This window comes from Carlito syrichta, unplaced genomic scaffold, assembly GCF_000164805.1.
Source record: "Carlito syrichta isolate Samal-C Ts95f unplaced genomic scaffold, Tarsius_syrichta-2.0.1 Scaffold311053, whole genome shotgun sequence".
In the NCBI taxonomy this organism is placed as follows: domain Eukaryota; kingdom Metazoa; phylum Chordata; class Mammalia; order Primates; family Tarsiidae; genus Carlito; species Carlito syrichta.
Window position 1 is genome coordinate 3,201 of NW_007255149.1, and position 26,547 is coordinate 29,747.

General features: G+C 38.6%; 1 protein-coding gene across 2 annotated transcripts; it reads left to right on the plus strand.

Moving 5' to 3' along the window:
• The first annotated feature begins 24,867 nt into the window (after nt 1-24,867).
• Nucleotides 24,868-25,479, plus strand: LOC103271013 (ubiquitin-like protein ATG12). Of its 2 annotated transcripts, none has more exons than XM_008068494.1 (2): nt 24,868-25,177; nt 25,361-25,479. In XM_008068494.1, exons 1-2 carry the CDS (start codon nt 24,871-24,873, stop codon nt 25,477-25,479), a joined length of 426 nt encoding a protein of 141 aa, XP_008066685.1. In that variant the 5' UTR covers nt 24,868-24,870. The 2 variants fall into 2 exon arrangements, with proteins under 2 accessions (XP_008066685.1, XP_021573458.1); XM_021717783.1 differs by having other exon boundaries at nt 24,871-25,043; nt 25,361-25,418.
• The last annotated feature ends 1,068 nt before the right edge of the window (nt 25,480-26,547 follow it).

The following is a 26,547-nucleotide window of genomic DNA, read 5'->3' on the forward strand; positions in this document are numbered from 1 at the left end:
CAGTGGTTAAGGGCGCAGCTCATCAGCTGTGTGATCCTTGGCAAATTATTTCAGTTTTCAGTGCCTGGAGTTTCTCTTCCATAAAATGGAGGTGATAATAACACCTACTTCACGGGATATTATATGTTTAAATGCGTTAACACATATGAAGATTTTAAGACAGTGCTTAATACTTAGTTGTGCCCAATAATATCAATCCTAAAGACAGGCACAGAGCAAATAGCTCATGTTCTAGACCAAAAGCCAGCAAACTTTTTCTGTAAAGAACCAGGTAGTAAATATTTTAGGCTTTACAGACGAGGTTCATTCTATAGCAAATATCCAACTACGACCATATAGCATGAAAGCAACCACAGACAAATGACAAATAACAAATGAGTGTGGCTGTCTTCCAATAAAACTTTATTTGCAAAAACAAGCAGCAGACTGGATTGGATCCATAAACCATAATTTTCTAATCCTGTTCTAGTCTAATAATCTACTCTGGTTGTTCACTGTATAGACCGACAATTACGAAGAAGATCGAGTTTGTGTCATTCCTGGACTCAGTTTCCTTCAAGAAAGTTTCTTAATTCGTGATTTGACCCTTGTATGGATTTTCCAGTGTCAAGATTTCTACCTGCATTCTTGGATATGGCCCTGGTTCATCTGCTGGATTGAGTCATTAACTACTTCCGCTTCTGATACTTCTTTCCTTGATTTTGCCCATTAATTTCAGGTATCCATACATAGCAACTTGAGCCATCTATTCATTCAACTGCCCAAGTCATTATTTCTTTCAGTTAATTGCTCACAAACATTCAAGTAGTGCTAATTGTGCATGTGTATGAGTACTGTATGAATGCTGGGAACATGAATATGAATAGGGCCTACCTAGATTCTGCAGTAAAAGAACTTGCTGTCAGAAAATTATTTCAGCAATATGATGATTTTACCCACAAATATGTCCAAGACACCAAGTAAGTCCATAAAGGAAGCTTCTTCTTTCCTTGGGGGGTCTTCAAATATATGGTACCTTTTGCCTGTTGGGCACTAAGCTCACTCTCTGCCTGGAGATTTCCTACACATTCTTTACATTTTGCCTTCAATAACACTTCCTCGGAGAAGCATTCTCACTTTCATCATTTTCATTTTAATCATTTCAAGTATATTCCACCTGGTGGACACTTCTTTTCATGGTCCTTACAATAATGAAAATAAAGTAATTATTTATGATTACTTGCTTGATGTGTGTGCCCTTCACTAGATCTTTACTCTCTTCCTTACTGTCATACGCCCAACACAAAGTAAAATGGAAACACCATATCTGAGGTGGCTTCAAGGACAAGTGGACTTCAGCAAAGAAGGAATAGCACTGCAGAGAGAGGGAAGAGCAAGGAAAACTTCACATTCATGTGAAAGGGTGTGATGCATTTGGGAAACTAGTTAGTTGATTGTTCCCATGGCTAGGGCTCAAAAGGAAATAGGAAGTAGGTGAGAAAAATGGGAAAAGCAGACTCCTATTCTTCATTTCTATGAGTTTAGCTTTTTTAGACTCCACATATGGGATAATGCAGTATTTTGTTTTACTGTATCTGACCAATGCACATGCATATAAAAATGCCATGTGGGTTGGGCACAGTGGTTCACTCCTGCAATCCCAGCAGTTTGAGAGGTCAAGGTGGAAGGAACACTTGAGCCAGGAGTTTGAGGCTGTGGTTAATTGTGATCAAGTCACTGCACTCCAGCCCGAACAACAGAGCGAGATCCTGATTTAAAAAAAAAGAAAGAAACACATAGTACACCTTGAATATATACAAATTTTATTACTGAATTATATCTCAGTAAAACTAAAAAAAAGAAATGGAAAAGCAAGCAGCCACCCAATAATAAAGGAGGACATGCCAATCAATATAAACATAATCCTCTATGTTCTGAGCAAGCAAGTGAGGTGATCTGTGTCTTAGAAAAATGATTCCAGCAGCAAGAGGAAGAAGAGATTTGATGCAAGAAAATCTATGGGAAAGTAATTGAAAAATGATGAGTGTCTGAATTAAGGTAGGGCCTGAAAATGTAGAGGCAGGGATGGATCTGGGAGACCTTAAAGAGGTAGAATTAGTCGTTATTTATAATCATTTGGTTGCAGTTGGCAAGGGAACAGGAGTGTTGTGGGTGACACCGGAGATTCTAAATTGCGTGATTTGTGATATGAGTAAATTGAGGCACCATTAAGTAATATTGCAAATATAAAAGGAGAGGCAAGCTTGAATAGAAGACAATAGACCAAGTTTTGCATTTACTGAGTGTCCAGTACCTCCAGGCCTTCCAGGAAAGAGGTTAATAGTCAGTTGAATGCATGGAATAAAAGCTCAGGAAAGAGGTGTGGACTAGAGCAGAGAGAATTGAGAGCCATCAATGAGCGTGTGGGAGTCGGTGCTGTGAGAGTAATGATAGCAATAAGGGAAGTGAAGTGAAGATAAGTGAAAAAGGGATGACTCTGGTCTCCTAAGAAGCACTGGCACTTAAACTTTCCAGGTCACCATTTACCATCCTCTGCTTGCTTAGACTTTCTCCCTGCAACATCCCTTATCCTGCCCCTCCGCTCCCAGGCCTTGGGTCTCCCTATCAAAATCCTGGCACTCAAACCTTCTCTAAGGAAGTCAAGCTCCAACCTTGAAGGGTTTCAGAGGAAAGTGGTGAGATAAAGACAACACTCAAGGCTGCAGCACAGTCACAAACAGCATGGATGTGTTGATGTTGCTGTATTAGTTAGCGTGGTTCCCATAACGAAATATCACAAACAAAAATGTATTGTCACACTGCTCTGGAGTGTAGAAGTCCAAGATCAAAACGCCGACAGTGTTGGTACCTTTTGAAGGCTGTGAAGAAGAATCTGTTCCATGCCTTCCTCCTCACTTCATGTTTGCTGGAAGTCCTTGGTGCTCCTAGTTACATCATCCACTCTATACCTTTATGTTCACTTGTTGTTCTCCCTATATGCATATGTCTGTGTCCAAATGTCCCTTTTCTGTAAAAACATCAGTCATAATGAATTGGGTCACACCCTAATGCCCTCGTGTTAGGTTAACTAATGTTATCTGTAACAACCTTATTTCCAAATAAGGTGGCATTCTAAGGTTCTAGGGAATAGGTTTTCAAAATACTAATTTTAAGGGAAACAATCCATCCCACAACTACTAAACACCATCCATTTGTGTTTTTTTTGGTTTACAGAGAAGTCATTTATTTCTTTAAAAAAAGAAAAAGTATCCTGTGAACTAAAAATTGTTAATAACAAAATAGTTATTATTTTGATAAAGCATTAGTCGTCTATATAAATTCTGCCTCAAAATTATTGAAAGTGACATAAAGGGCCCTTAGTAATCCAAATGGCAAGTGTTGAATACCACAATATGGTATGACCACCATGCCAACTTTACAGTCCTTTCAATGCAACACGAACATGGAATCAGATTTTTAGGGATAAAAATGTTTAGGCTTTATGATTGTCTACAGCATCGCTGCCGTGCATTGTGGAAAGGTTTTGTACATGAACCCACTCACCTCTGACTATAGACTTAACAGTTAGGATTGCAGCCATCAGTCCCTGTTTGCTCTCTGGGCAACTGGACCATGCCAGGGCTCCCAACATCGTGAAGCTGTTGCTTGACATCCCTCAGCAACTCATTTTCAGTGGTGTCATTTCAGGGTTTGTGGTGTGACTGGGTGCAGAGGTGTCATAGGTATGTACATAATCCCATGTTCCAGCACCAGTCCAATATTCCACACCACAGCTCTATGTTCCCGAATAACTATTTTTAATAAAATCCTGCCTTATGCTTTTTATTGGCTTCAAAGTTTCTTCCTAACATCTTAGAAGTGAGTTTGTAGATACTGATGTACCTCTAAATCCCATTCCCATCTGAGAAAAGGGATCAAAAGCTCAGGCTTCTTTTTGATCCACATAGCACAATATCTTACTCAGAGCCCTCAAGCTGATTATATTTTGCTCCCATTTCTTTGAGGGAATCTTTGTTCAAAAGAGGTTTTACCACACAGAATCACAGCAAAACCTTTCACTCTTCCTGTGCCTTTGCCCTTTTTTCTACTTCAAAACACATCCCCATGTATGTAACTTCTCCCCCACAATATAATTATGAATATATCTGCATAGTGTTTTCCATAATTCTATGAGGAATTATAATCTGCTGATCCCATGAGGTAGCTACAACCCCTGTGAGCCTCCATCCAACTGGCTGGAGGGCAACAAAGAGGGCTTCCAATGTTTAAATATTTTACTCATTACTTATTACATTTGGAGGGTCACAAATCAGTTAACTTGTTAGCCTCAGTACAACTAGAGTAGAAAATCAGTGGTTCTCTTGCTTTAAATTTTTTCTCTCTCTTCCTTTGCAAGCTAATTCTGAAATTCATTTAGACTCTTCCTATAGTCTGGATAAAATAGCCATACATCAGAATTCTCACCTTGCTGGACATAAAATGGGGACAATAAGTATTTTGGCATAATACCCACTCCCTGACTCAGAGCCAATCATGTTATATTAAAATGTAAGGTCAAAATTCTTAATGTTAATTTGCTGCCAAACCAAAGAGGGCATATATTGTGAATCACTGAAGGGAAAAATTACCAAGGGTTTAGGTTGACTGCATTCTACTGGGTTGACAGCTATGGGGCAGAGAGAAAAAAGCAAGGAAGTCGAGTTACAGAAAATGAAAATCTACTTTCAATAGAAAACTGACTGGTCAGGGACATGGATGAGGGGTGGATGACCTGATAGAGTGAGTCTGGTTTGGGGGCCCAGTCAAGGAGATGAACCGGGGAGCAGAATAAATGGTTTCTAGGTTCACAGTGGTGAAGCCCATCAGTGAGGTTATTGTGTCTTCCAGCCAAAGCCAAAGGAAATAATGAAGGTCAAAATGCTGACTAGAGGCCAGAGAGCCAATGCCACACACAAAGGCCAGGGGAAAGACAAAGGAGTGATGGCTGGGAGAGATTGGGAGGGATGGTATGGTGTTTCAAAACCAAGCACAATTTGACAAAGTTGGGAGAATGTCCTCTTTCTCACCAGCGAGACAGCTCTATGTCTGGGCATCTATCTATTTTCTGTATTATCCTGTTAGAAAATCTGATTTTCTGAGGATGACACCAATATGTAGATAAGCGATTTTGCTACTCAAGGCTCTTACAATCGTCTATTCACCATTCCTAGCCCATTCTTGAAATGTTCCATCCCTTCATCCTGACTTGAACTGCTTAAAATCCTTTTTGACCGACCACAGTGAGGGAGGAATCAGTATCATTAGTTGTTCCTCGCTTGAACCTTCTCAGAAGATAAATCAAACTAGCAGATGAAGGCTTCTCTGTGTAACCCTGCCAGAGGAGCACTTCATGATGTGAACGTTAGCTCATGGCACCCCTCTATCCTCTGTAGTATATATCCTCAATCCAGCAGTAAAAGTCTAAACTTGAAACTTCAAAGCAATGCCTAGATTTGCATTTGGCACATTTAAATCTTCTTCTTTGTAAAGGAAGGAGTCAGGTGAATCTGTTTCCAAAATCAATAAGAACACAGAAGTAAAAAAAAAAGAAAGTTGGCACTGAAAGTCCCTCTGACAGCAATTTCTTTAACTCCTTTTTATTCATGTGATAACAGTAGCCACATATCAACCCAAGATCTTCTAAAACTGGGACAAGAATGCTGTATTTTGTTTGGTCTTGGATAGATTAAGTAAAGTTGAAATGAATCAGAAAATAGCAGACAGTAAAAACCTCCCAATAGAGTTTTACTTTTTCTAAATAAAAAAGTACAAAAAGGTTGGAAGCTTGAGCTATAATACTGATGCAATATAGATGCTATGGACCAATAAACAGAAAAGATAAAGAATATCTGGAAAATGCAAACATAAGCAATTCACCCGTATCCAGATGAAATACTGCCAAGGATGCTACCAGGCACTGCCTGGCCCTTGCTCTATCTGTTTCTCCTGTTTACTCTGCCTGTGGGTTCAGGAACGCCACATGCTGACCTCATCCTTGTCCAGCACAGAAAGTGTACGACAGATCTTTTAAGACTCACAGCACATGTTTGCAAGGTCTTTTCTACTGTGTGTTTTCTGACTGAATCTGCTGTCCAGACACTGGGTCTGGGTGCTAATTTCTTCTACCTGACCCTTTGGTCCAGTTTTCTGAACTTTGCCACTCAGCTATACCTAAATAAATTTTCCAGGTCCCAGGATTCTTGCTGTCTGCCTCTCCAAACTCTAATCTGGCTGAGCTACCCCTTTTTTTTTCTTGTTTTTATTCTGTGCTCTTCTGTATCCTTGTTAAGGTCCTAAATCTGGTGTGCCGCCCTCCTTGGTGGATTGCCTGACTTCTTTAGACCTTCATATCTGTAAGAATCTCCTTTGCTTGGACAATTTTCAGGCCCTACTCAAATGCTAACCTGATTCCTGCACTGGCAAACTCATAAGATAAGAACTTAAGAGTCTCAAAGGGATTATTTACTACAATGGGTTTATACATATTTGCTAAGAGGTAGAGATAGATATAAACATAGGCATATAAACATATAGACAGAGATTTCCATATTTCTTTGCATAAATAAATAATAAATAAATGTAAGACACAAATCTTTGGGGCAATGACTTCTAAGAAAAAGTCCATTTAAAGGATACACAAAAAATTCCCCCAAGGTGGTATGGTTAGTCATGGCTACAATCATTATACACTGTGGTTGTTTCTTCTCTAACCCATCACCCAATCCCACTATCATTAGGCAAGAGTTGATCAAGAGGTTCAATTATGTTGCATCTCATTACTGACCTCATCTCTTTCTTTTCCTGTGTTTAGTTTCTGCTGGTTCTCTCCAGGAACTCAGAGCATAGAGAAATGGGCAGCTATCACCTCTTTGATAATAACCACAGAAATAATGATTTATCAGCTCAGAAGTTTTTCCAGACTGGTGAAATTCTGTTTCTGTCACAGATTGTCAAATTAGCATAAGAGAGAGATTATGTAACTATTTTCAAGAAGCTATCAGTGGACCTGAAAGCTGTATCAGAATATGTTTTCTATCAGTAAAACTCTTCCAGGTAGGAAACTATAAACATTATCAAAAGTCCTAATGGTAGCCATTATCCTGTAAGGGTAGGTATGAACTGAAAGTTGTATTCTTGAAACCAACCCTGGAAAAACATTTATATTCAAGGGGTCAACTAATGCAACAGCCTAAAAAAGGAGGGACTAAGAATGCAAACACAGATCTATTTGCCAATCTGTAGGAGAGAAACTTTAAATACAACAAATTATTTGCACCTGTAATTCAACCCTGAAGAGAGTCTCAGATGGCAATTGACCATGTGGAAGAAGAAGGAGGAGGAGGAAAAGGAGGAGGATAAAAAGAAGGAAGGAAGGAAGGAAGGAAGGAAGGAAGGAAGGAAGGAAGGAAGGAAGGAAGGAAGGAAGGAAGGAAGGAAAGAAGGAAGGAAGACATTGGTGCGTTTTTTGACAGAAAAGTGAAAAATGGCATCCAAAGGTTTATGACTTTTTGGGGGAAGATGACAGACAGAAAGTAACATTGAGGACTAATCAAGCTCCAAGCCAACAAAGTTACAGAAGATGGGAGCTTCAGTTCAGGACCCGCTATGTCCATCACACTAATTCATGAAGCTCTGCACACTGGCATCCAAAGACTATTTTATGCAGTGATGGGTTTCTATGGCTGAGGTCTTTCTATTGTTGAGCTTCCACAATTTTAATTTTAAAAAATAGAAAGTCTTCCAGTCAGTGATTTCTTTTAGAATCTAATAAATTCTTGGACTGTACCCTGGAGGAGAAAAATGCAGAGAAAGTACAAATTTTACAAAAATTTCTAGAGGATTCATGAACCATTGCCCAGCTCATGAATCCATAAGTGACATATTAAAAGTCTCTGTGTTAGACTACTTGAAAAAATTGTTATAAAGAAAATAATCTGTTCATGACATTTCAAAGGGAATAGCTAAGAAAGAGGGGATGTACAGAGAGCCACAGCCCATTTCTGCAGGAGACTGGTGAATGAAAGTGCTCACTTACCAGATGTAATCGTTGAAATGTTCCTAGTCAATTATCCCTTTACCACAAAACCTAAGGGTACTTCTCAGGGTTACTATGTGTCACTGCTTTTTATTTTAAACTGCTTCAGCTCTTCTTTTCTCTCTCTTGTATATTCATCTCTCATGTCTGTTATTTTTCTCACTTATTCTCCATCAACCCATTTCTCTCATCCTTTGACTTTCTTTCTGACCTCCAGTGACTCCTACTCTTGACTCAAAGCATAAGCCATGATCACTTTTCTACATAGCTCTAGGAACCTAAATATACCAGGCAACCAGCATGTCGAGCTTCTTGAAAAGTTTCCTCAATGCCACAAACAATGCTTATTGCACTTTAAATTGCAAGACAGCGTCACCCACAACAAAATATGGCAATGAGACTGAGCTACTCAAGCCTAAAATAAATCACTCATTCCATTGGAAACCGCAGATTTGTCTGTCAGAGTTTCACTGGATTGGCCATGTACCAAGAACAGATGACCGCTATATGATGATCTGAAAAAAGGCAATTGGAAAAAGTAGTGATCACAAAGCCAGGTAGCAGAAGGTAATCAAAGATAGGTTGGCTTCCAGAACAAATACATTATTTATAATATGTTTAAAGTGGCAGAATACTCTGAAAAATAGTGGTCACCAGGATCTGAAAGATTTTTGAAGTATTTTTGTGGATACAACATAGAATAGACATCTGTCTCATGTCAGTCTTCCCAGACACGTCCAATACTCCCAGCTGCCAAGAGCAGACAACAGGGTAGTCTTCTACCACAAAAGACTAAGGCAAACTTTAAAAAGCATGAGCATATATTTCAAGTCACTTTTAAAAGCCAATGAAGTCTTGGTTATTTGATTATTGTGATGTAATAAACCAAAAAGAATGTATCTGTATTAGTTTTGTCAGGTAGTTGGTAAAGCATGGCAAAGCACAAAAGAAGAGGAAAAAAATGAAGTAAACATATTGGCCCCAGTCTATGTGCTCTCTTGAGTGATGCAGACTTCAAAACAAAGAAACATGAGGAGCTCTCACTAAATGCTGTGTTTCAGGCCAGTGATTTTCAAATCCAACTGTCCAGAAAAAGTATCTGGGTGAGCTTTAAAAATACCAGTCTGCCTGAGCCCGCATGTTCGAGACCAGCCCGTGCAACTTGGTGAGACCTCGTCTCTACAATAAATAAATTTAAAAAATAGCCAAGCATGGTAGTGCACACCTGTAGTTCCAGCTACTTGGAAGGCTGAGGCAGAAAGATTGTTGGAGCCCAGCAGGTCGACACTGGGGTGGCCATGAGTATGCCACTGCACTTCAGCCTGGGTGACAGCATGAGAATCCAACTCAAAAAAAAAAAATCGGAGTCTTGAGATTCTCTTTAAATCTTCAAAATCAAAGTCCCCAAGCAAAGACCTGACTGTCTGCACTTTTTAAAAGATATTGTTGGTGATTCTGTGTAATTAGTTTGGAAATTGCTGCTTTAGGACTTGTAGAATTAATAAGACATAGTCCCTGCCCTCATGTACTTTGGATTACAACTTTTGAAAAAAAATGCATGTTTATAGATAGTATGTGAATGTATCAAGTGTTCAATAATGTACAGAAACACAAGGAACATCAGCATATAGTAAATGTGTCCATTTTTTATCCTGTCCTTTGAGCACTGAGAAGTGAAGGTTATAATACAAAGACTAGACTAAGCAGGACAAAAAATGCATTGTCTTACTCTCTTAAATTATTTCAGCCCTAATTGACATGTATGTGGTTGTAAAAGGCAAGCACTGCATGAGGGGGGGGGGATATGTGCAAGTAAATAGAAATATCCATCTGTGGCCAAAATAATTTTTCCCGTGGTTTTAGACATGGAAGTTGTTCCTCATATTAACAATTAGCACAGGGCTAATAATTAAACAACATTTATAATAATAATAATAATAAAAGCACATTAGAAGAATGTGCTAACATCTTTCATATTTTACCAGCCCCTAAAAAATAATTTTTGCTTTTATTTGACTAATTAAATTGACTATGTTAGTCTGACAGTAATCTAAAATTTTATCTGCAAAGTATATACACACCGTTGTATAAAATGAAAGGAAAGAATAAATGTAAAACATAAAATGTACAACAAATGAATCAAGTTCTTGATGAAATGTATACGTTCCATGATCAAAACCCAGTTCCCGTCACTGGTCTTCTGCCTTAGCCCTTCCCTGCTCAGATGGTTTCCATCTTACCCACAAGTATGGGGTAGCCCTTGGTTATCAACCTGAATAAAGTCATCCACCAGCAAGCTTTGATTTTTGAGTATAGGCTGTGCTAGAACTCTCAAAGCCTGTTAGACACCCTATCTATTTATCTTGACTCACCAAAGGCAATTATTTCTCTAGATTATGATATGCTACTGCTGTACAGTTCCTATGCCCACAGCATATGTCAGTCATTAATCACATGTATTTCACAATGCAGACAATATTTCTAATCAGAATTGCATTTGCATTTGAAAAGTTGTATCTAAGAACATTTTACCATAGCAAATGGATTATTTTGAGATATTAATAAATGAATCAACTGGTTTTGCTCTTACTATTAGCTCCCCATTGCACTAGTTACTTGCAGAAATGCAAAAGAAGTTTAAAATATATCACCTGCTCTTGGACATTCAAAATATAAGGAAATACCATATTTATACACAAGAAAACATGAGAAACAGTGTAAAAAAATAGAGAATACATGTACAAATTGGAGAATATAAAACAAAAAGGAAACTGTATGTAAGCAGAAGTATGGTAAAAATTGGAATTTTTTGTAGTTACAATTGGGGTTTTTAAGAACTGACATCTAGCCCTGAGTCTGATCCCAGTTGACTATGAGTCTTTATTCCCACTGCTCTGTGTCTCAGAAACCTGCTGTTTAAAAAAGAGATTGAAGTAAATCAGTGTTCTTGACTGGAGGACGGGAGATTTAGAACTGTTATGAAGAATTTCCAAATTCACACCCTCCCTCTCATTTGCCTGAAGATCCAGAAGTGACTCACCCCCCAGACCTTTACATGGAAGCTTGAGAAATAGGGCATAGTTGGGCAAATGTAGCTCAGAAAAGCATTCCATGTAATTCTCTTATCCTTCCTTGCCTTCTATTTGAAAGTCACTGGATTAGATGGTCTGCAAGGACTTTTCTAACTCTCATGAGCTGTTCTTAGGAAAATCAGTACCATGTTGGAAAATCTAGATCTATAGTCTTGTTATATGAGAAAATTTTAAATAGGCAGAAGTAGTAGTTCTCAAGTCTTTATGTGGACAAAAACGCATGTAGTATTTGTTGAACACCTGCTTTAACCGAAGGGAATCAATGGTAAGCAAACAAACACACATGAATGAAAGTCAGTGTCCCAGACCTCAGGAGGAATGCCTTCTCCAGTCCTTTCCCAAGAAATTCTGATCCACCCAAAGGAACTCAAATCATTCTCCAAAAAAGATACCTGCACACGCATGTTTGTTGCAGCTCTATTCATGATAGAAAAACGTGCTGCCCATTGAAGCTGAACTGGAGTTTTAAAAATGTGGTACATATACACAATTAATATTATGCAGTCATAAAGAAGGACAAACATATGAACTTTGTAACAACTTGGATGGATTTATACTCGATCATACTCAGTGACCTATCACAGAAACAAAGAACAGAGTGCCATATATGTTCTCACTCATAAGAGAACCTTGAACAATTATCATAATACTGTAATAAAGGAATTGGCAATAGTGGAAAACTGCCAGGGGAGAGGTGTGGGACTGGTAGTTGAGGGAAACTGCCAGGGGAGGGAGGGGCATATTCATCAACAAGGGTACCTGCCTAATGAACATTTGTAAACCTAACCCTGAATTGTACCCCACATCTTTAAAATAAAAGAATAAAAATAAATAAAAAATTTAAAAAAGAAATTCTGATCCTGAACTCTCAGTCCAGAATATTATGAGCCAAATACCCTAGCTTAACTGAACATAGGAGTGCAAAGTATGTAAATAAATCCCACTGAACTCATTAAATGTATCCTTAGTCAAATTTCCTTCAACTGAGTCCCCAAAATGCCCATTCCAGCACTGCCTGACACGAAAGGATATGTCACAGAAGAGCAATCAAAAGGAAAAGGGACAACTGTCCTAACTGCAGTTCAAATATCTCACGTTACCAACATAACAAACTATATGCCACATGGCCAGGCTCTTTGCATAGACTTAGAAGGGACACAGTCAAGGGAGGCCCATTTGCCTCAATGTAATCTCGTTCTGGTTGGGGCCAAGGATCCACAGCCAAGAGAATAAAGGCAGAAGCAAGTGTAAAACACTACCTGTGTGAAATAGACAGCATGGAAACTGAGTTTAATTCTAGCTCTTCCTTAGGAGTTTAATGTTTTGAGTGAGGCAATGTTTCACTAAAATCTACCGATACGACCTCTAAGGGAGAAGGAGATAAGGGTTGTTTCAGGTTGGTCTTTGGAAGTGGGAAATATATGTAGTAGTTTGAAAACTCATAATCAATATTTTTAAACACAAATTAGAGAAGGCCAGATTTGCTAAAATCTTCTTGATTTGTGTGATATGCAGACTCTAGAGTGAGAAAGCATTACAGGAGCTGTGGATTCTAAAGAAGCAAGCTTCTTTGAGATTAGAAGATGGGCGACCCTGCAAGCAGGTGTTTTAGCAGATAAGGACAGGTAGACTGGAGAGAGGGAAGAGCATAATTAGCATTTATTCTGATTCGAATTACCTTTGTCTTTCCCTGCAGGCAGAATAGCAGTCAGTCCAGGAGAAAAACTGAACTATTACTAAACTATCACAAGATCCCTTCCAGGAGATATGGAAAATTGAAGCTAGATACTAACATGGGTTGATGCCATGCTGAAAAGTTTAGACTTTTACCCTACAGCCCATGGGGGCTGATGGTGACCAACTTGGTGGACCAGACATCTCTGTCCTGATGGGGAGTTGAACTGACACAAGGAAGGCTCACAAAGAGCCTCCAGAAGAATCAAGAGTCTGCAGATAAGAGACAATGAAGCATAGACCGAGGGCAGTGACTGTGATCATGAAGACACAGGACCTGGAACTGCAAGGAGATAAGAAAGCCGTGGCATGTTTCCCCTCTGACCTTAGTCCTAACCCGCTCCTGCACAGCACTCACTACCCTCCTACCACCTGCCTGAGATAATCACTTGTCACAGTTCACCACAAGCCATGGTTCTGTTTTGCCTGTACACCCATACCTGTCTACCAACTCTCGTTCAGCTTGAAGAAAATGCTGGAAAAGAACATGAAGGACTCTTCAAGAGGGTGGAGTCAAACCAGGAACCTTCCAGTGCCCAGCTAATTTGGTGTCTGCATTGTGATCAATACCATGTACTAAATGGATTGCAACTTCTGGAATTGAAGTTTTTCTATGTCCTAACAATATAAAACAATCGCAGCAACTACAAACTTCAATGCCTGCTTAGCCCAGCCTGTCTGGATTTCTTAGACTCCCCCCAGGCAATTTCCTGTCAAGCTTGACAAAATTCAGAACGCTTCCTAATGTGCCTGTTATAGACTTAGAACTGCCTCCTCTGTCTGATTAATTTCCCAAAGGGACTGAGTTGCTTGTTTCAGAACCATCTTGCTTCAGATCAAGAGCTAAAAAGATCCATCCAGATCACAAAGGATCAGGGAGCCAGATGGGACATCCTTTGTTGTACATAGGTTGGTGTTGAAAACGTTAAACAGGTCTGATTACACCTGCCTTTCATGCAAGTTTTCCACAACTACTTGGAGGATGGAGAAGAAAAGTAGTAATTTCTGATAAAAGAAAAAGTTATTTTTTCCATAACACTTTCACAAGAAAGCAAAGTGAATCCCTGTATTCTTTGTTCTGGGGAAAAAAATATGTATCTGTAAATATATATATAGCACATATGTGTATATACACATAAATATACAACATGCACACACAGAGCATAGATGTCTTAACAATGCCCTTCAAAAGAATGACATGTCTATGAGACTCTAAAGTTATTTTCCACATGCAATCTCACTACAACTCATCACTAAAAAGAGCGCTGTCCCATCAGATTATGTCTGGTCACTTTAAAAAAAGCATTAAGATTTAGAAAGTTTGAGTAACTAACTCATGATCACACTGTGGCTCTAGGCATGGAATTCTTCTTATTCTCAGACTGGTTTTCTTCCAATGACACAACACTACTCCTTTCATGATGGAGAGAGGCAGGATAGGATATGGTTAAGAGTCAGAATGACTGATTTATATCTCAACTCAGGCTCTGTGGGACTCTAGGCGGTTTATTTATCCTCTCTGTGCCTCACACTCTCAGTTGTGCAATGGCAATAATTATAGTTACTTACAAGACTTTTGTGGGAATTAAATAAACTATGTTAAGTAGGTATATTAAGTAAACAAATAAGTGATTAAATAATTAAATAAATATGTTAAGTAGGTAGGTGTAGGCATGCTATAAATATATTATGACCAATATTATCATTGTTATTGCTTAGTTAAAGTAGTCCTCCATATATGAATCTCACATGACCTGTTTTCGCTGAATTGGTAAGTCTAAGAAATAATTTTAATTTTAAAATCTTAAGTGGATTTGTAGGATGGCGCAACTTCTATATTTAAGGCTGACATCTGAATGTGTGCATTTTCTCTACTTTCTCAGATAAACTTCTCTGGTTTTTCCTTAAATATCTTTTGAAGTATAAGCATTCAAGAGTTTCCCAGAGAAAGAAGTACAAAACCTATATAAGAATCACTACCTAAGGTTTCTTCACAGCGCATATTTCATGCCTTTCTCCTCATATTATTTTTCCAATTTAACTACACAATCCTTTCTTGGTATCCACAAGAGACTGACTCTAGGACCACAGAGGACACCAAATTCCTCAGATGCTCAAGTTCCTGATAGAAAATGCTATAGTATTTATACATAATCTGAGCACACTCTCCCATATACTTGCAATCATCTCTAGATTACTTATAACACCTAATATAGTAAAAATTCTATGTAAATTGTTATGCTGTGTTGGTTTTTTTAATACTATTTTTATGATTGGACTGTTATTTTTATTGGGTCTTTTTTCCAAATATTTTTGGTCCATGGTTTTCTGATTCTATGAATGTGGAACCCACGGATACAGAGGGTTGACTGTATTAGTAAAATTCTATGATGCTTCTGTTTTGAGCCTGGCTAGACATAACCACTGATCTCCACCGAATAACAATATTCTTCTATCCTCTTTCCCACTAGCCCTCTCAGACTATAGCAACAGAGTCTCCAAACCATAATACTATGATCCTTCTTTCTGGCTCTTATTTTCAAATTACAGAATTCTTATGTTACAACAGTGGTTTTCAAGTTTGGCTGCATATTAGAATCATATGAAGAACTTTAAAGTCTTCCCATTCCTCAACCCACTGCCCCGCCTCCACCCCCGGGGAGTGAAAGTTCGTTAGTCTAGGCTTCAGTCTGGACACTGGGGTTTTTCAAAGCTTCTCAGATGATTCTGAAGCACAACCAAGGTAGAGAACTTCTGATAGAGGGACCTCCTGCGTATGGGGAGACTCAGAAGGCTGAGACCAGAAGAACCAGCTCAGGTATCCACTCCTCTGGAAGACCTCTCAGAGCTCCCCAAAGTTGTGTTGACCCTATCTTGCTGTGTTCCCTTGAAGTAATTCCTGTGCAGCACCTCTCACACTAATTTGCATGAATTTACTAAAAAGTCCTCCTCAATTCACCATTTTTCTCACATCCCCAACACCTCAAAAGAAGCTGGTACGTAGAAGATGCTCAGTGAATGTGTGTTGCCTCAGATGACATTGCTTATTCCTTCTAACTCTGACCACAGCTGTCAGGCAAGAGCAGCTCTTTCCAGAGAGCCAGAACCACGATGTTGCAAGGGAAAACCTTGAAGGATACACTGAAAGGCATCCTGTGACCAAACCAATCCCTCATCAGGAAGTTAGAAACAAGTGTGTGGCAGCTCTGCCTCTGACAGCTTATAACCTGCAAAGTGTCCTTTCTGGGAGCTCCTCAAGTGTGAATATAATTAGAGCCTCTGAATATTACATCTTCCATTGTGCTTGGTACTATTCCCTGCTCATTGTCCAGATAAGACAAGACTGATGAATGTGAATGTGTCTGAAGTTAAAGGAGGCAGGAGATAATGGAAAGGCTGATTGGAAAGTCCTTATCAACTTGAGAGAGTTCTGTGATAGACAGAGCATGGGGACTCCACGCAGGCCCATCTTCCAAAGTCAAGAAGGGGAACTGAGATTGCTGTGAACACTGTGAGTTTCTCTCCGTGGATACACAAGAGTCAGCAGGGCCACGTATGTGCAACTCCAAGAGGACAAATATTCTGAGAACAGCAATACTGGATCCTGCAACTCAGCAGCCTCAAAGCTGCCTATGGTGGGAAGATTCTCAGAACATGTAACACAAGGTTACTTTCTTGATTAATAAGTTTCAAAAAGATCAAAATCACTTATGGTAATTATTGCCACCGTTTGAGACATAACCCTGGACCACCCTCTCAGACTCCGGCTTCCATATAGATCACATCACCCATTTCTGAGAACCTCTGCCTCTGAATTCCTGTCCCAAGTGCCCCTCTTCTCTCATCTCCAAGCTCTACCCACTAACTGTGTCATGGAGATGGTTAAAACCACTGGAAAATTTGGATGAAGCTCTGCGTTGCAAATACTGATGGGCTCCATTTATTCTTTCTTGTTGTTGCTACCTTGCTATGATAAAACAAGGTTTGCTTCTCAACTATCTTCCCATTGCTGCCGTGGCAGAGGATGACTCGGTCTTTAATGTTTCAGTCCATTCTTAGAACAAACCACCATCACTACCCGCTTTCCAAAGGCTCCTCTCAAGGCACCATGACATAGTGATGAATGTTACTAACCTTGGCAATAGATGGTCTGAGTTCAAATGTCAAGTTGATGACTTGTAAACACTGACATCTTTGGCAAGTCATCATGCTTCAATATTCTTGGCTGTAAAATATAGATGATAGTATACTACATGTAAGGTTATTTGGGGATTAAATATACATCCTGTAGACCAGTGTCCATCATACATTTATCAATATTATTCCCAGGTCTGAGTTTTAGGATAAGGTTGACTTGACCAGAATTATACTCATGGATCAAGTGAGCATTTGGTCATCCCTCTTTAGTTCCCAAGACGGGTAGCTTTCCCTCCTTGTCTCCTTTCTTTTCCTAGTTTATAACATATATCATTTTAGAAAATGCCTTTGCTATCTTCTTCCCCAATTAAATTGATTAATTAAATTGATTGTTGATTAAATTTACTTAACATTTAGATTATTTCTTAATGTTATCTTTCTATTGTTAAGAATGTCCATGACATCCTTCTGTGGATCTGAGTCTGTGAACACTTTGTCCTTCAGTCTCTACTGTGACATTTCTAGTTCACCTTGTCTACTTCAGTTCTTTTTTCATTGGCTTCTTTCTTCAGTTACAACCTACCCCAGTAACCAGCTTTTAACTTCTACCACAGCCAAGAAATTCTTATTTCTCCTTATAATATTTTATTCATGCTTTTGAAATACAGAACTGACTTTTTAAAAAGTCACCACTACCATCCTTTTTAAAAATCTTTGATACATTCATTGATATTTTAACTGAGGATTCCAGGTAGTTCCCACATTTAAAGTCACCTTTTAAGACATGAGATATTTTCCCAAGCTGGAAATAAAATGATAAAGTTTAGGCAAATCAAATACTGAAATAAAGAAAATGAACAGAGTCAGCAAGATAAGGACAGGAAGGCAAGGATTGTCTTTTAGATTCCTTCTAAAATATGATGACAGAAGCGTAACATGGACTACTGTAAACTGAAATGTCAATACATGTTTCCCTAGGGCCACTCAGACTCAGAGTCTGTATTCTCCTTCCAGTATATTCTTGGAAGTTACTTCCTGTTGAGCTGTAACTTGAAGGAGCATCTTCCTTTGGGTGAAAAAGTATGGAGAAGACACAATTTGGGGCAAGCACATTGTTTTTCAGAGCTCTGCAGAGTCATAAGCTGGTCTGACTTACTCACAAATGAATTGTCAATAAAGCTCTTTGGGTCCCAGAATGGCCAGGTTCGTGGTCTGAACATGTCCTCAAGGAAATTTTTCTCCTTCAGTTTCCTGAAGTCACTTGAACTTTTGCCCATGTGTCTCCATAGCAGTGTTTCTCAACAAACTTTATCTGCTAATGGGTATACCACAGCATGTGTGCAGAAGTTGAGAATGATGAAAACTGCTTAGAGAACAGTAACCTGAAGATGTGCCCTAACTAGATAACCATGCCCTGTTAGTCAGTTTAAAAGTGTGTTCATAGCTGGGTGCAATGGCTCACGCCTGTAATTCCAACACTTTGGGAAGTGGAAGCGAGAGGATTGCCTGAGTCCAGCCTGAGCAACTTGGCGAGACCTCCTCTCTACAATAAACCAAAAAATGAGCTGGGCATGGTGGCATGCACCTATAGTTCCAGTTATATGGAAGGCTGAGGCAGAAGAATCATCTAAGACCAGCAGGTCGAGGATGCGGTGGCCGTGAGTGTGCTACTGCACTCTAGCCTGGGTGACAAATTAGGATTTCACTTCAAAAACAAGGGAGGTGTTCGTATGTAGCCAGAACATGCCCTTTCCTACTTTCTCCCAAGCTCTACCACTACTTTACAAGAGCATTTTTATTTTGCAGTAGTCTAAGAGTAACCTTGAACCCTGGGTTAGTCACCCAGTTCTTTCAACAAATGCTCTCAGTGTATTTTTCAATCAATAGATACTTTTTAAGAACATGAGAGTGAGGGTCATAAGAAAGGTTACTGTATTTGGGGGTGGGCAGAGAAGATTGACAAGAGCTGAGGTATACAATAATTGGAGATTGAGACCCGATGGTAGACTTAGAAAGAAGCATGAGAACATATAAATGTGAAATACTGGATACTGTTTTGTGTTGAAGCAGTGCCAAACAAAAACTAGGCAAATTTCTATTAATTAATGCATGAATCTGGAGATCTAGATTAATAGACTAAATGTCCTGGTAGATAGTAAAGTTCTAATGAGGGAGTGGGCTCTGCAAACCCACAGGGCAGAATGGAGTGTGAGCAATGTGTAAAATGAGAGCAAGTGACTAAGGACAACTTTGTACCATGGCAATGGTTTCCATTTGCTGCCATAAAAAGTTTCCACAAACCGGATGGCTTAAAACAACACAAATATATTATCTTATAGTCCTGGAGATCAAAAGGCCAAGATGGGTCTCTCTGAACTAAAACTAAGGTGTTGGCAGGACTGAGTTCTTTCTGGAGGCACTAGGGTAGAGCTCATTTCCTTGCCTGTTCTAGTTTCTAGAGGCCACCAGCATTATTTGACTGTTTCCCCTTCCTTGATCTTCAAGTCTTTGTCACATCACATAATTCTGACCAGCCTCTGCCTCCCTTGTTCACATTTAAAAATGCTTGAGATGACATTGGGTCCATCTAGTTAGTCCAGGATAATCCTAAGGTCAGATAGCAATAATTCAATTCATCTGCCATTTAAATTTCCCTTTTCCATGTAAAGTAACATATTCACAGGAGGTGGGAATTAGGAGGTGGACATCTTTCATCTGGAAGCAGGGAGAAGGGTCAATTTTCTGCCTACTACAATAACTCTTTATAAAAGCATTAAAAGAATGAGGGTAAAAGGAAATCCACATATGGAGAGTGGGTAAATGAAAGCCCACAAGTGCAACTCAAAGTCATCTTAAAGTAGAAATTGCAAATTTGTATTACCTTAAGTACTAGCTCTGCAGAGGACTTAGGTCAGAGCACACATTATGTTTTAACTCAGAATCATTTGTAAAGTCCCTATTGAAGGTAAGTGGAGGAAGACCCACTCTCTTCTGTAGCAACCCATTAATTGAAACAAAACTCTTAAACATAGATTACTAAATCCACCATCATTCAAAGAATAATTCAAGTACTCCCTACCTTAAGGAAAAAGCTTCCCCTACTTCTTAAGCAGAATTAATTCTCTTCCTTGGATCACTGTCCCTTGAGCTCTCCTTTCTAATGGTACTTATCATTCTGTAATGTAATTTCCTGTTTTTCTGCCTGTCTCTCTACCGGATGATGAGGTTCTTTTGAGGACAGGAACCGTGACTTATACCTCTTTGTATTCTAAGCACCTACCATGCTGACTAAAATAAGGAAGATATTCAATGTGTGTCTTGAATGAAAACCTGTGGGGTGAACTGAGAGAATTCTAGACTCCAATCCTAAGGAATGAAACTAAAGGATAGCAACTTTCAAATTAGAACAATATACAATAAACCTCTAAGTCCTAAGGATGAATTTGAGAAAAGAAGACAGAAAACTGATAGAAATCAAGAAATGAAGTACGTTTTCCTCTAACTGACTGTAGCTTAAAATCAAGGTCAAAACAACACAGAAATTAGAAAAGGCAAGGAAATGAGCTCTACCCTAGTGCCTCCAGAAAGAACACAGAAAAATCAAGGTCAAAACAACACAGAAAAGAAAGTTTACCTGCAATGACTTTATACATTTTGAACTACACTCAGCACACAAATGAATGTGGATGTACCAGAAAAACCAAACAAACAAAAAACTACAGTTCTAGGAAGAGAAGTAGGCTATTATTCAATTTCTAAGCAGACATAACTTTTAGTCAATTGATGATATACATTAGAAAAATGTTTCCAGACACATTTTTTTCATAATACTTTATTAACAATTTTAACACTCACTAGGAAGAAAAGAAAATTTCTGAACTACTTTCATCCTCCCTAAAAATTTGAGTAGATTTTGAAAATTCATTAATTCCGAGTTAAATTTGGGAGAAAAGGAAAACTAAACCCGACCTAGCTCTCTGTAAGAAGACATGGGAGACAGAGGCCCAGTAGCAAAAAGATGAAGTAGCAGAATGAGTTTTCAAATTTGTTTTTCCTCTCACTAAAATCCTGTCACCAAAACCCTTCTTCTCCTTCCCTACCTGTCAAGAATATGTTTATTTTATTCTATATGTACTAGTCATTAGAAAGAGAAGAAAAAAGTCACATAACAGATAAATAAACCTAAAGCTCAACCTGGGCAAAGATAGACACAATAATTTGACAATACTAGTCTTTCTCAGTAAAGCTTGTTTTAATCTTTGTTAAAGATAATTTTGCCGGGCTCCACGGCTCAGCCTGTAATCCCGCGCCTTTGGGAGGCTGAGGTGAGTGAATTGCCTGAGCCGACGGGTTCGAGACCCGCCTGGGCAGCGAGACCTCATCTCTACAATAAATCAAATACTCAGCTGGGTGTGGTAGCGCATGCCTGTAATTCTGGCTACTTGGAAGGCTGAGGCGGAAGGATCGCCGCAGCCCAGCAGGTCGAGGCTGCGGTGGCCAGGAGCGGCCACTGCATTCCAGTCTGGGTTACAGAGTGAGACTCCAACTCAAAAAAAAAAAAGATAATTTTATTTCTGATTTCCAATTAATGGACCAAAGCAGTTACAATAAGCTTACAGTAGAGAATGAGTAGGTCCATTTTTCTCCTCCTACCGCTCATGCCAGGTCATGGGCCAATAAGGAAGCTCGAGTGAGCAGGGGAACCACAGGTAAAACGGGCTGGAGTTTCAGGAGCGGCAAGGAGGTGGGACCATGTATGCAGAAAAGGGAGGGGAAAACAGGTAAAGATTGACACCAGAAATTATAGTATTTTAGGGGAAGGCAAAGAAAGAGGAGTCCAATAAAGCAATTGACAAGGATAAACTGAAAAGGTGAGAGGAGACTTACAACAACAGTATCAAGGAAACTATAGAGAAGAATATTTCAAGGAGCCAGTCAACACTACCACCAAATGCTGTAAAGAAAAAAAATAGATATGGTAAGTGAGTTAATTGAAATAGGTCTAAATATTTCTATTGTCCATAGTACATCAGTAAGAATTCATTTCCAGAAATATTAAAATCTGCCTCCATAAAGCATAGAGTCCCCTTTCAGACTCTGTCCTTATCCGAAACACATACATTCAAACATATACACACCTATTGATGCCACACAGAAAATGAATTGGGATCAGTTTTGATAAATGTTCAAATAGGTAAGAGGAATACAGAAAATGAACTCCCCTTGTTTTCATTTTCATAAAGGTCAGTGGATCAGTTGACTGCACTGATCTAGCAGGAAAACAACTGAAGCAGTCAACAATGAAGCTGAGGATTAGGGCATGTTTAGCTGGCTACAACTCTGCCATCTTTAGAACTAGACAAAAGCTTTTATCAGCTAACCAAAGATGAGTTGTCTTTATTAGGTAAATCTCATCAAACTCAAATTTCTCAGAAGATAACTTTCACTAAGTTCAAAGATCTAAAGCCATGAATTGAAAGTAGTATGCCAAAGGAAAAAAGAAAATAATGAGGAAGAGAAACCTAACCATTATTTTTAAAGCATTTAATATTCAATTCAAAATGAAGTAGAAAAGGCAGATATTATAATTCTTATCTCTACATATGGAAATAAGCTCAGAAGTTTTATTACCAGAACCACATTACACTGCCTTTTAGGGAGAGGGACAGAGCTGATGACAGCATCAGACAACAACACCAATACAACCCAGACTCTACAGGAAGAACTCCAAATCAGCAGGTTTTCTATGCATATAAACACATCTGAGTTGTTGAAAAAATTGTGTAAATGAGCATGCATTAAACTAAACCACTTAGGAAAAAGACTTAGTGATTCCCTGGTGTTGGCTCACTCGGGACCACCAGAACCTACTGTGTGCATTCTTTCCAACTCTGTGTTGAGTGTCATACTGCTGATAGTTTGAAATCAGTCATACTGGGAGCATTTACATCACAAAAATCAATAAACATGACAAATGACAGCTACCTTTAAGTTTGAGAGAACTATTTGTTAAATATCTGCCAGAACATTGCTGGGTATATCCCATTGTTCAAACTTGATCAAAGTAATGTGGTGATAAATATAAAACAAACATAAGACTTGAATAGTTTGCAATATAATGTGCTGCCAAAACAAAGATCTGAGTAACTCAGAATGCATGTGATATATTTTTCTTTTCAAAAATGTATGTTCATCAGACATTTATATAATTCCAGAAAAAGGGTTTTGTATTTATTCTCAACCCTTCTGTTTGCTGTGACAAGCTATTTATGGGTGTCATACCAATTTATATTTTTATTTAAACAGAAAGGCTTAGGGATTATCAATAGATACATTTTATGATGTGTTAGAAAACAACCAAATGGGCCATAGCAGATTGGAATTGTGAATCTGCAGCTCTGTACTGGCAGCATTTGAGCAAGTCACATAGAAAAGATTTTCACAGTGTTTTCATCAATTAAATGAATTACTGAAATTTTCAAATCATGTTCCATAGACTTTTAAAGAACGGTGAATTTGTTTTCCAAAGGATTCTTTAAGAAGATTGTCTTAAATATTATTCTTTAAATAAATTAATTTTAAATATTTTTTAAAATTCATACAAAAGACTAACACACTCAAATGTGTCAAACACCAAATAGAGACTACCAACTAATTAACTCGTACTATCAATTTAACTGATTTTTTGGCAGACCTTGGAGTGAATCTCTCTCCAACATAACTATGTATATAGTCAAACTTAGATGAATTTTTTTGTTGATGAAAAGATGCCAAACTCTAAAAAAATGTTTAGGATAGTTTATTCTAAGTCAATTTGAGGACTAGGTCTGAGAACATCCATCCTTAAAAGGTCCTAAGAACATATGCTTACAGTGGTTGAATCGTAGTTGGCTATACAGAATTTTGGGAGGAAGAAGTAACAAAAACCATAAATCAATACACGTGAGATTTTCAGTGGTTTGGCCCTGGAAGGAGGGACATTGCTAAGTGAGGTCTTGAAGGTTATAGGTGGATTTAAGGATTTCTTGACTGGCAATTTATAATTCCTATCTAAGTAATTTTTTAAATCAGTAGAGGACATTGTGTCCAGAGTCTGGGAGTCCCCAAAAGATGGTTTTACAGAGTCATAAAATACTTTGATTTCTTTTTTTATTTGCCAGAGTCAGTTTGGAAAGCAAACTTCAGTATACATGGTAATCGAGTAATAACAGAACACTGTCTGGTGAGTCCTTACACTGAGTGACTCTCTAAGCCTCTTAGGAATTTGGGTAACAGAAAATAAGAGGTCACAATATAGTCCTCACTTTAATTAGGATGGTTATCATGTAACCAATCCTGACTTGTACCCCACATCTTTGAGATTTAAAAAGAAGGAAAACAATTAGGATAGTTATCACTCTGCACTGCTTTTGTTTTGGTTAAGTTAAATCTCATGAGCTTTTGAACCTCCACCACGACCACCAAACGAACATGACTGGACTAGCCTACTGGAGGAGGAAACACAGGAAGCACAGCAGTTTCCCCCATGTCCTAGCCAAGGCCAATCTGGATCAGCCAATAGCCTGCCAACCCCCACATATGTAAGTACATCCAGTCAAAATCAGCAAATTTTCAGCTGACCATAAATAAATGTGCAAACCTGCATAGACCAGCCTATTCCAATTCAAACAAGCTGAACACAACACAAACATGAGTATCTAATGTTATGCAAACTGCTGTTTTGAAACCTCAAGCTAGTTTATTTCTGCTGAGATAAAAATTATACAAATAACTGTGCTATGTTAACAACTGTGTTATGTCATTAATATGTCATATTAGTTCCTACCGACCAGCATGGCAGAGGAGCCAGAGTCGGTGTTGCACCTGCCTCCCTTAGCTGCTGCTGGCAGCAAAGGACTTGCAGAGATCTCCCCAGAAACAGCCACTCTGGATCTCCCTTCTTCCACTGCAGTTTCCCTGGGGACAGAGGAACCTGCTGGCGACTCCAAGAAAAAAATTTACATCCTGCTAAAGGGTGTGGGATACACTCCCATCATGAAAACAAAGAAGTGGGCAGTAGAGCGAACTAAAACCATACAAGGACTCATTGACTTCATCAAAAAGTTTCTTAAACTTGTGGCCTCAGAACAGTTGGCAAGATGTGCTCTTCATTAAGGATCTCTTTAGATAAAATGTTTTAGGAGAATTTGAAGGTGTTTAGGTAAGTTTTCAAATCTGACAATTTGAAATAGCTGGCAGAAGGGAACCCAGCAAAATGCAGATTAATCAACATACCATTAAAAATTAGTTTTCACTTTTTATTTTTGTTTTTTCTTTCTTGTAGTTTATGTGAATCAGTCCTTTGCTCCATCTCCATACCAGGAAGTTGGAACCCTCTATGAGTGTTTTTTCAGTAATGGTAAACTTGTTCTACATTACTGCAAATCTCAGGCTTGGGGATAAAACACAGAGAACAACTTGCTACTTAAAATGAGTTTTCACCGAGAAGACAGCTCTGAAAAGTTCTGATACTTGTGGTAAGAGACTTAACAGTTATGATCTATTGAGATGTGTCTACTGTGGACTACATTTATGCATAAGAAAATATCCATAGTGTGGAATGGATTTGTATTAATACACAAATCATCATAAAAGATGGACATTAAGCCAGGTTCGGTGGCTCAGCCTGTAATCCCGCGCTTTGGGAGGCCAAGGTGAGTGGATTGCCTGAGCCCGTGGGCAACTTGACGAGACCTCATCTCTACAATAAATCAAAAAATTAGTCGGGTGTGTTAGCGCGTGCCTGTAGTTCCAGCTACTTGGAAGGCTGAGCGGAAGGATCGCGGGAGCCCAGGAGGTCGAGGCTGTGGTGGCCTGGAGCATGCCACTGCACTTCAGTCTGGGGCGGAGTGAGACTCCAACTCAAAAAAAAAAAAAAAGAAGATCGACATCAGAATATACTCATTGCTTCTACCCATTATTACTACTATTACTGCAGATATACCTCCAAGCTTGAAGTGGAAACTAAGACCATATAAATTGATTCATTACCTATTCTCAAAATGATGAGAAATTTTTTCACTGTAAAAGCTAATTTGGTAAAGAGATTTGTTTTTTTTAAAAGTAAGATAATATCCATTGCTTTGCTAAGCTATGGTCTGGCCATGAGTTCTTTGAGCTATGGCCAGGACATGTTTTCCTAAGCTTTGTCTCCCTCCCCTACTGTGGAGAGGTGAATCCCCTCTCTCTTCTCTCTCTCTATTTTACTTTTTAAATAAACTATATTTTCCAATTTAAAAAAATGTCATATTATAAATGACATTATGCTGACTATAAGACTTTGAGTTTCTTTCATCTGACTTTAATATTTATAAGGAATAAGAATAGTAGGTATATGTTGATCACAATTCAATATAAATACAAGTTTTTCCTCTCATTCATCTTTCAAGTTTCTGGATCAGTTTAATTAACAATTGTATTGGTATAGTTGTTTCCACTTGAAATTCTGTATGTATGTAAGTTATTATTTTA

Excerpts from the sequence above, each read along its gene's own strand:
- LOC103271013 (XM_008068494.1), top strand. The coding sequence starts at position 24,871 with ATGGCAGAGGAGCCAGAGTCGGTGTTGCACCTGCCTCCCTTAGCTGCT. Across the intron at positions 25,178-25,360 it reads CTCAGAACAGTTGGCAAGAT|TTTATGTGAATCAGTCCTTT; the intron begins GTGCTCTTCATT and ends TCTTTCTTGTAG.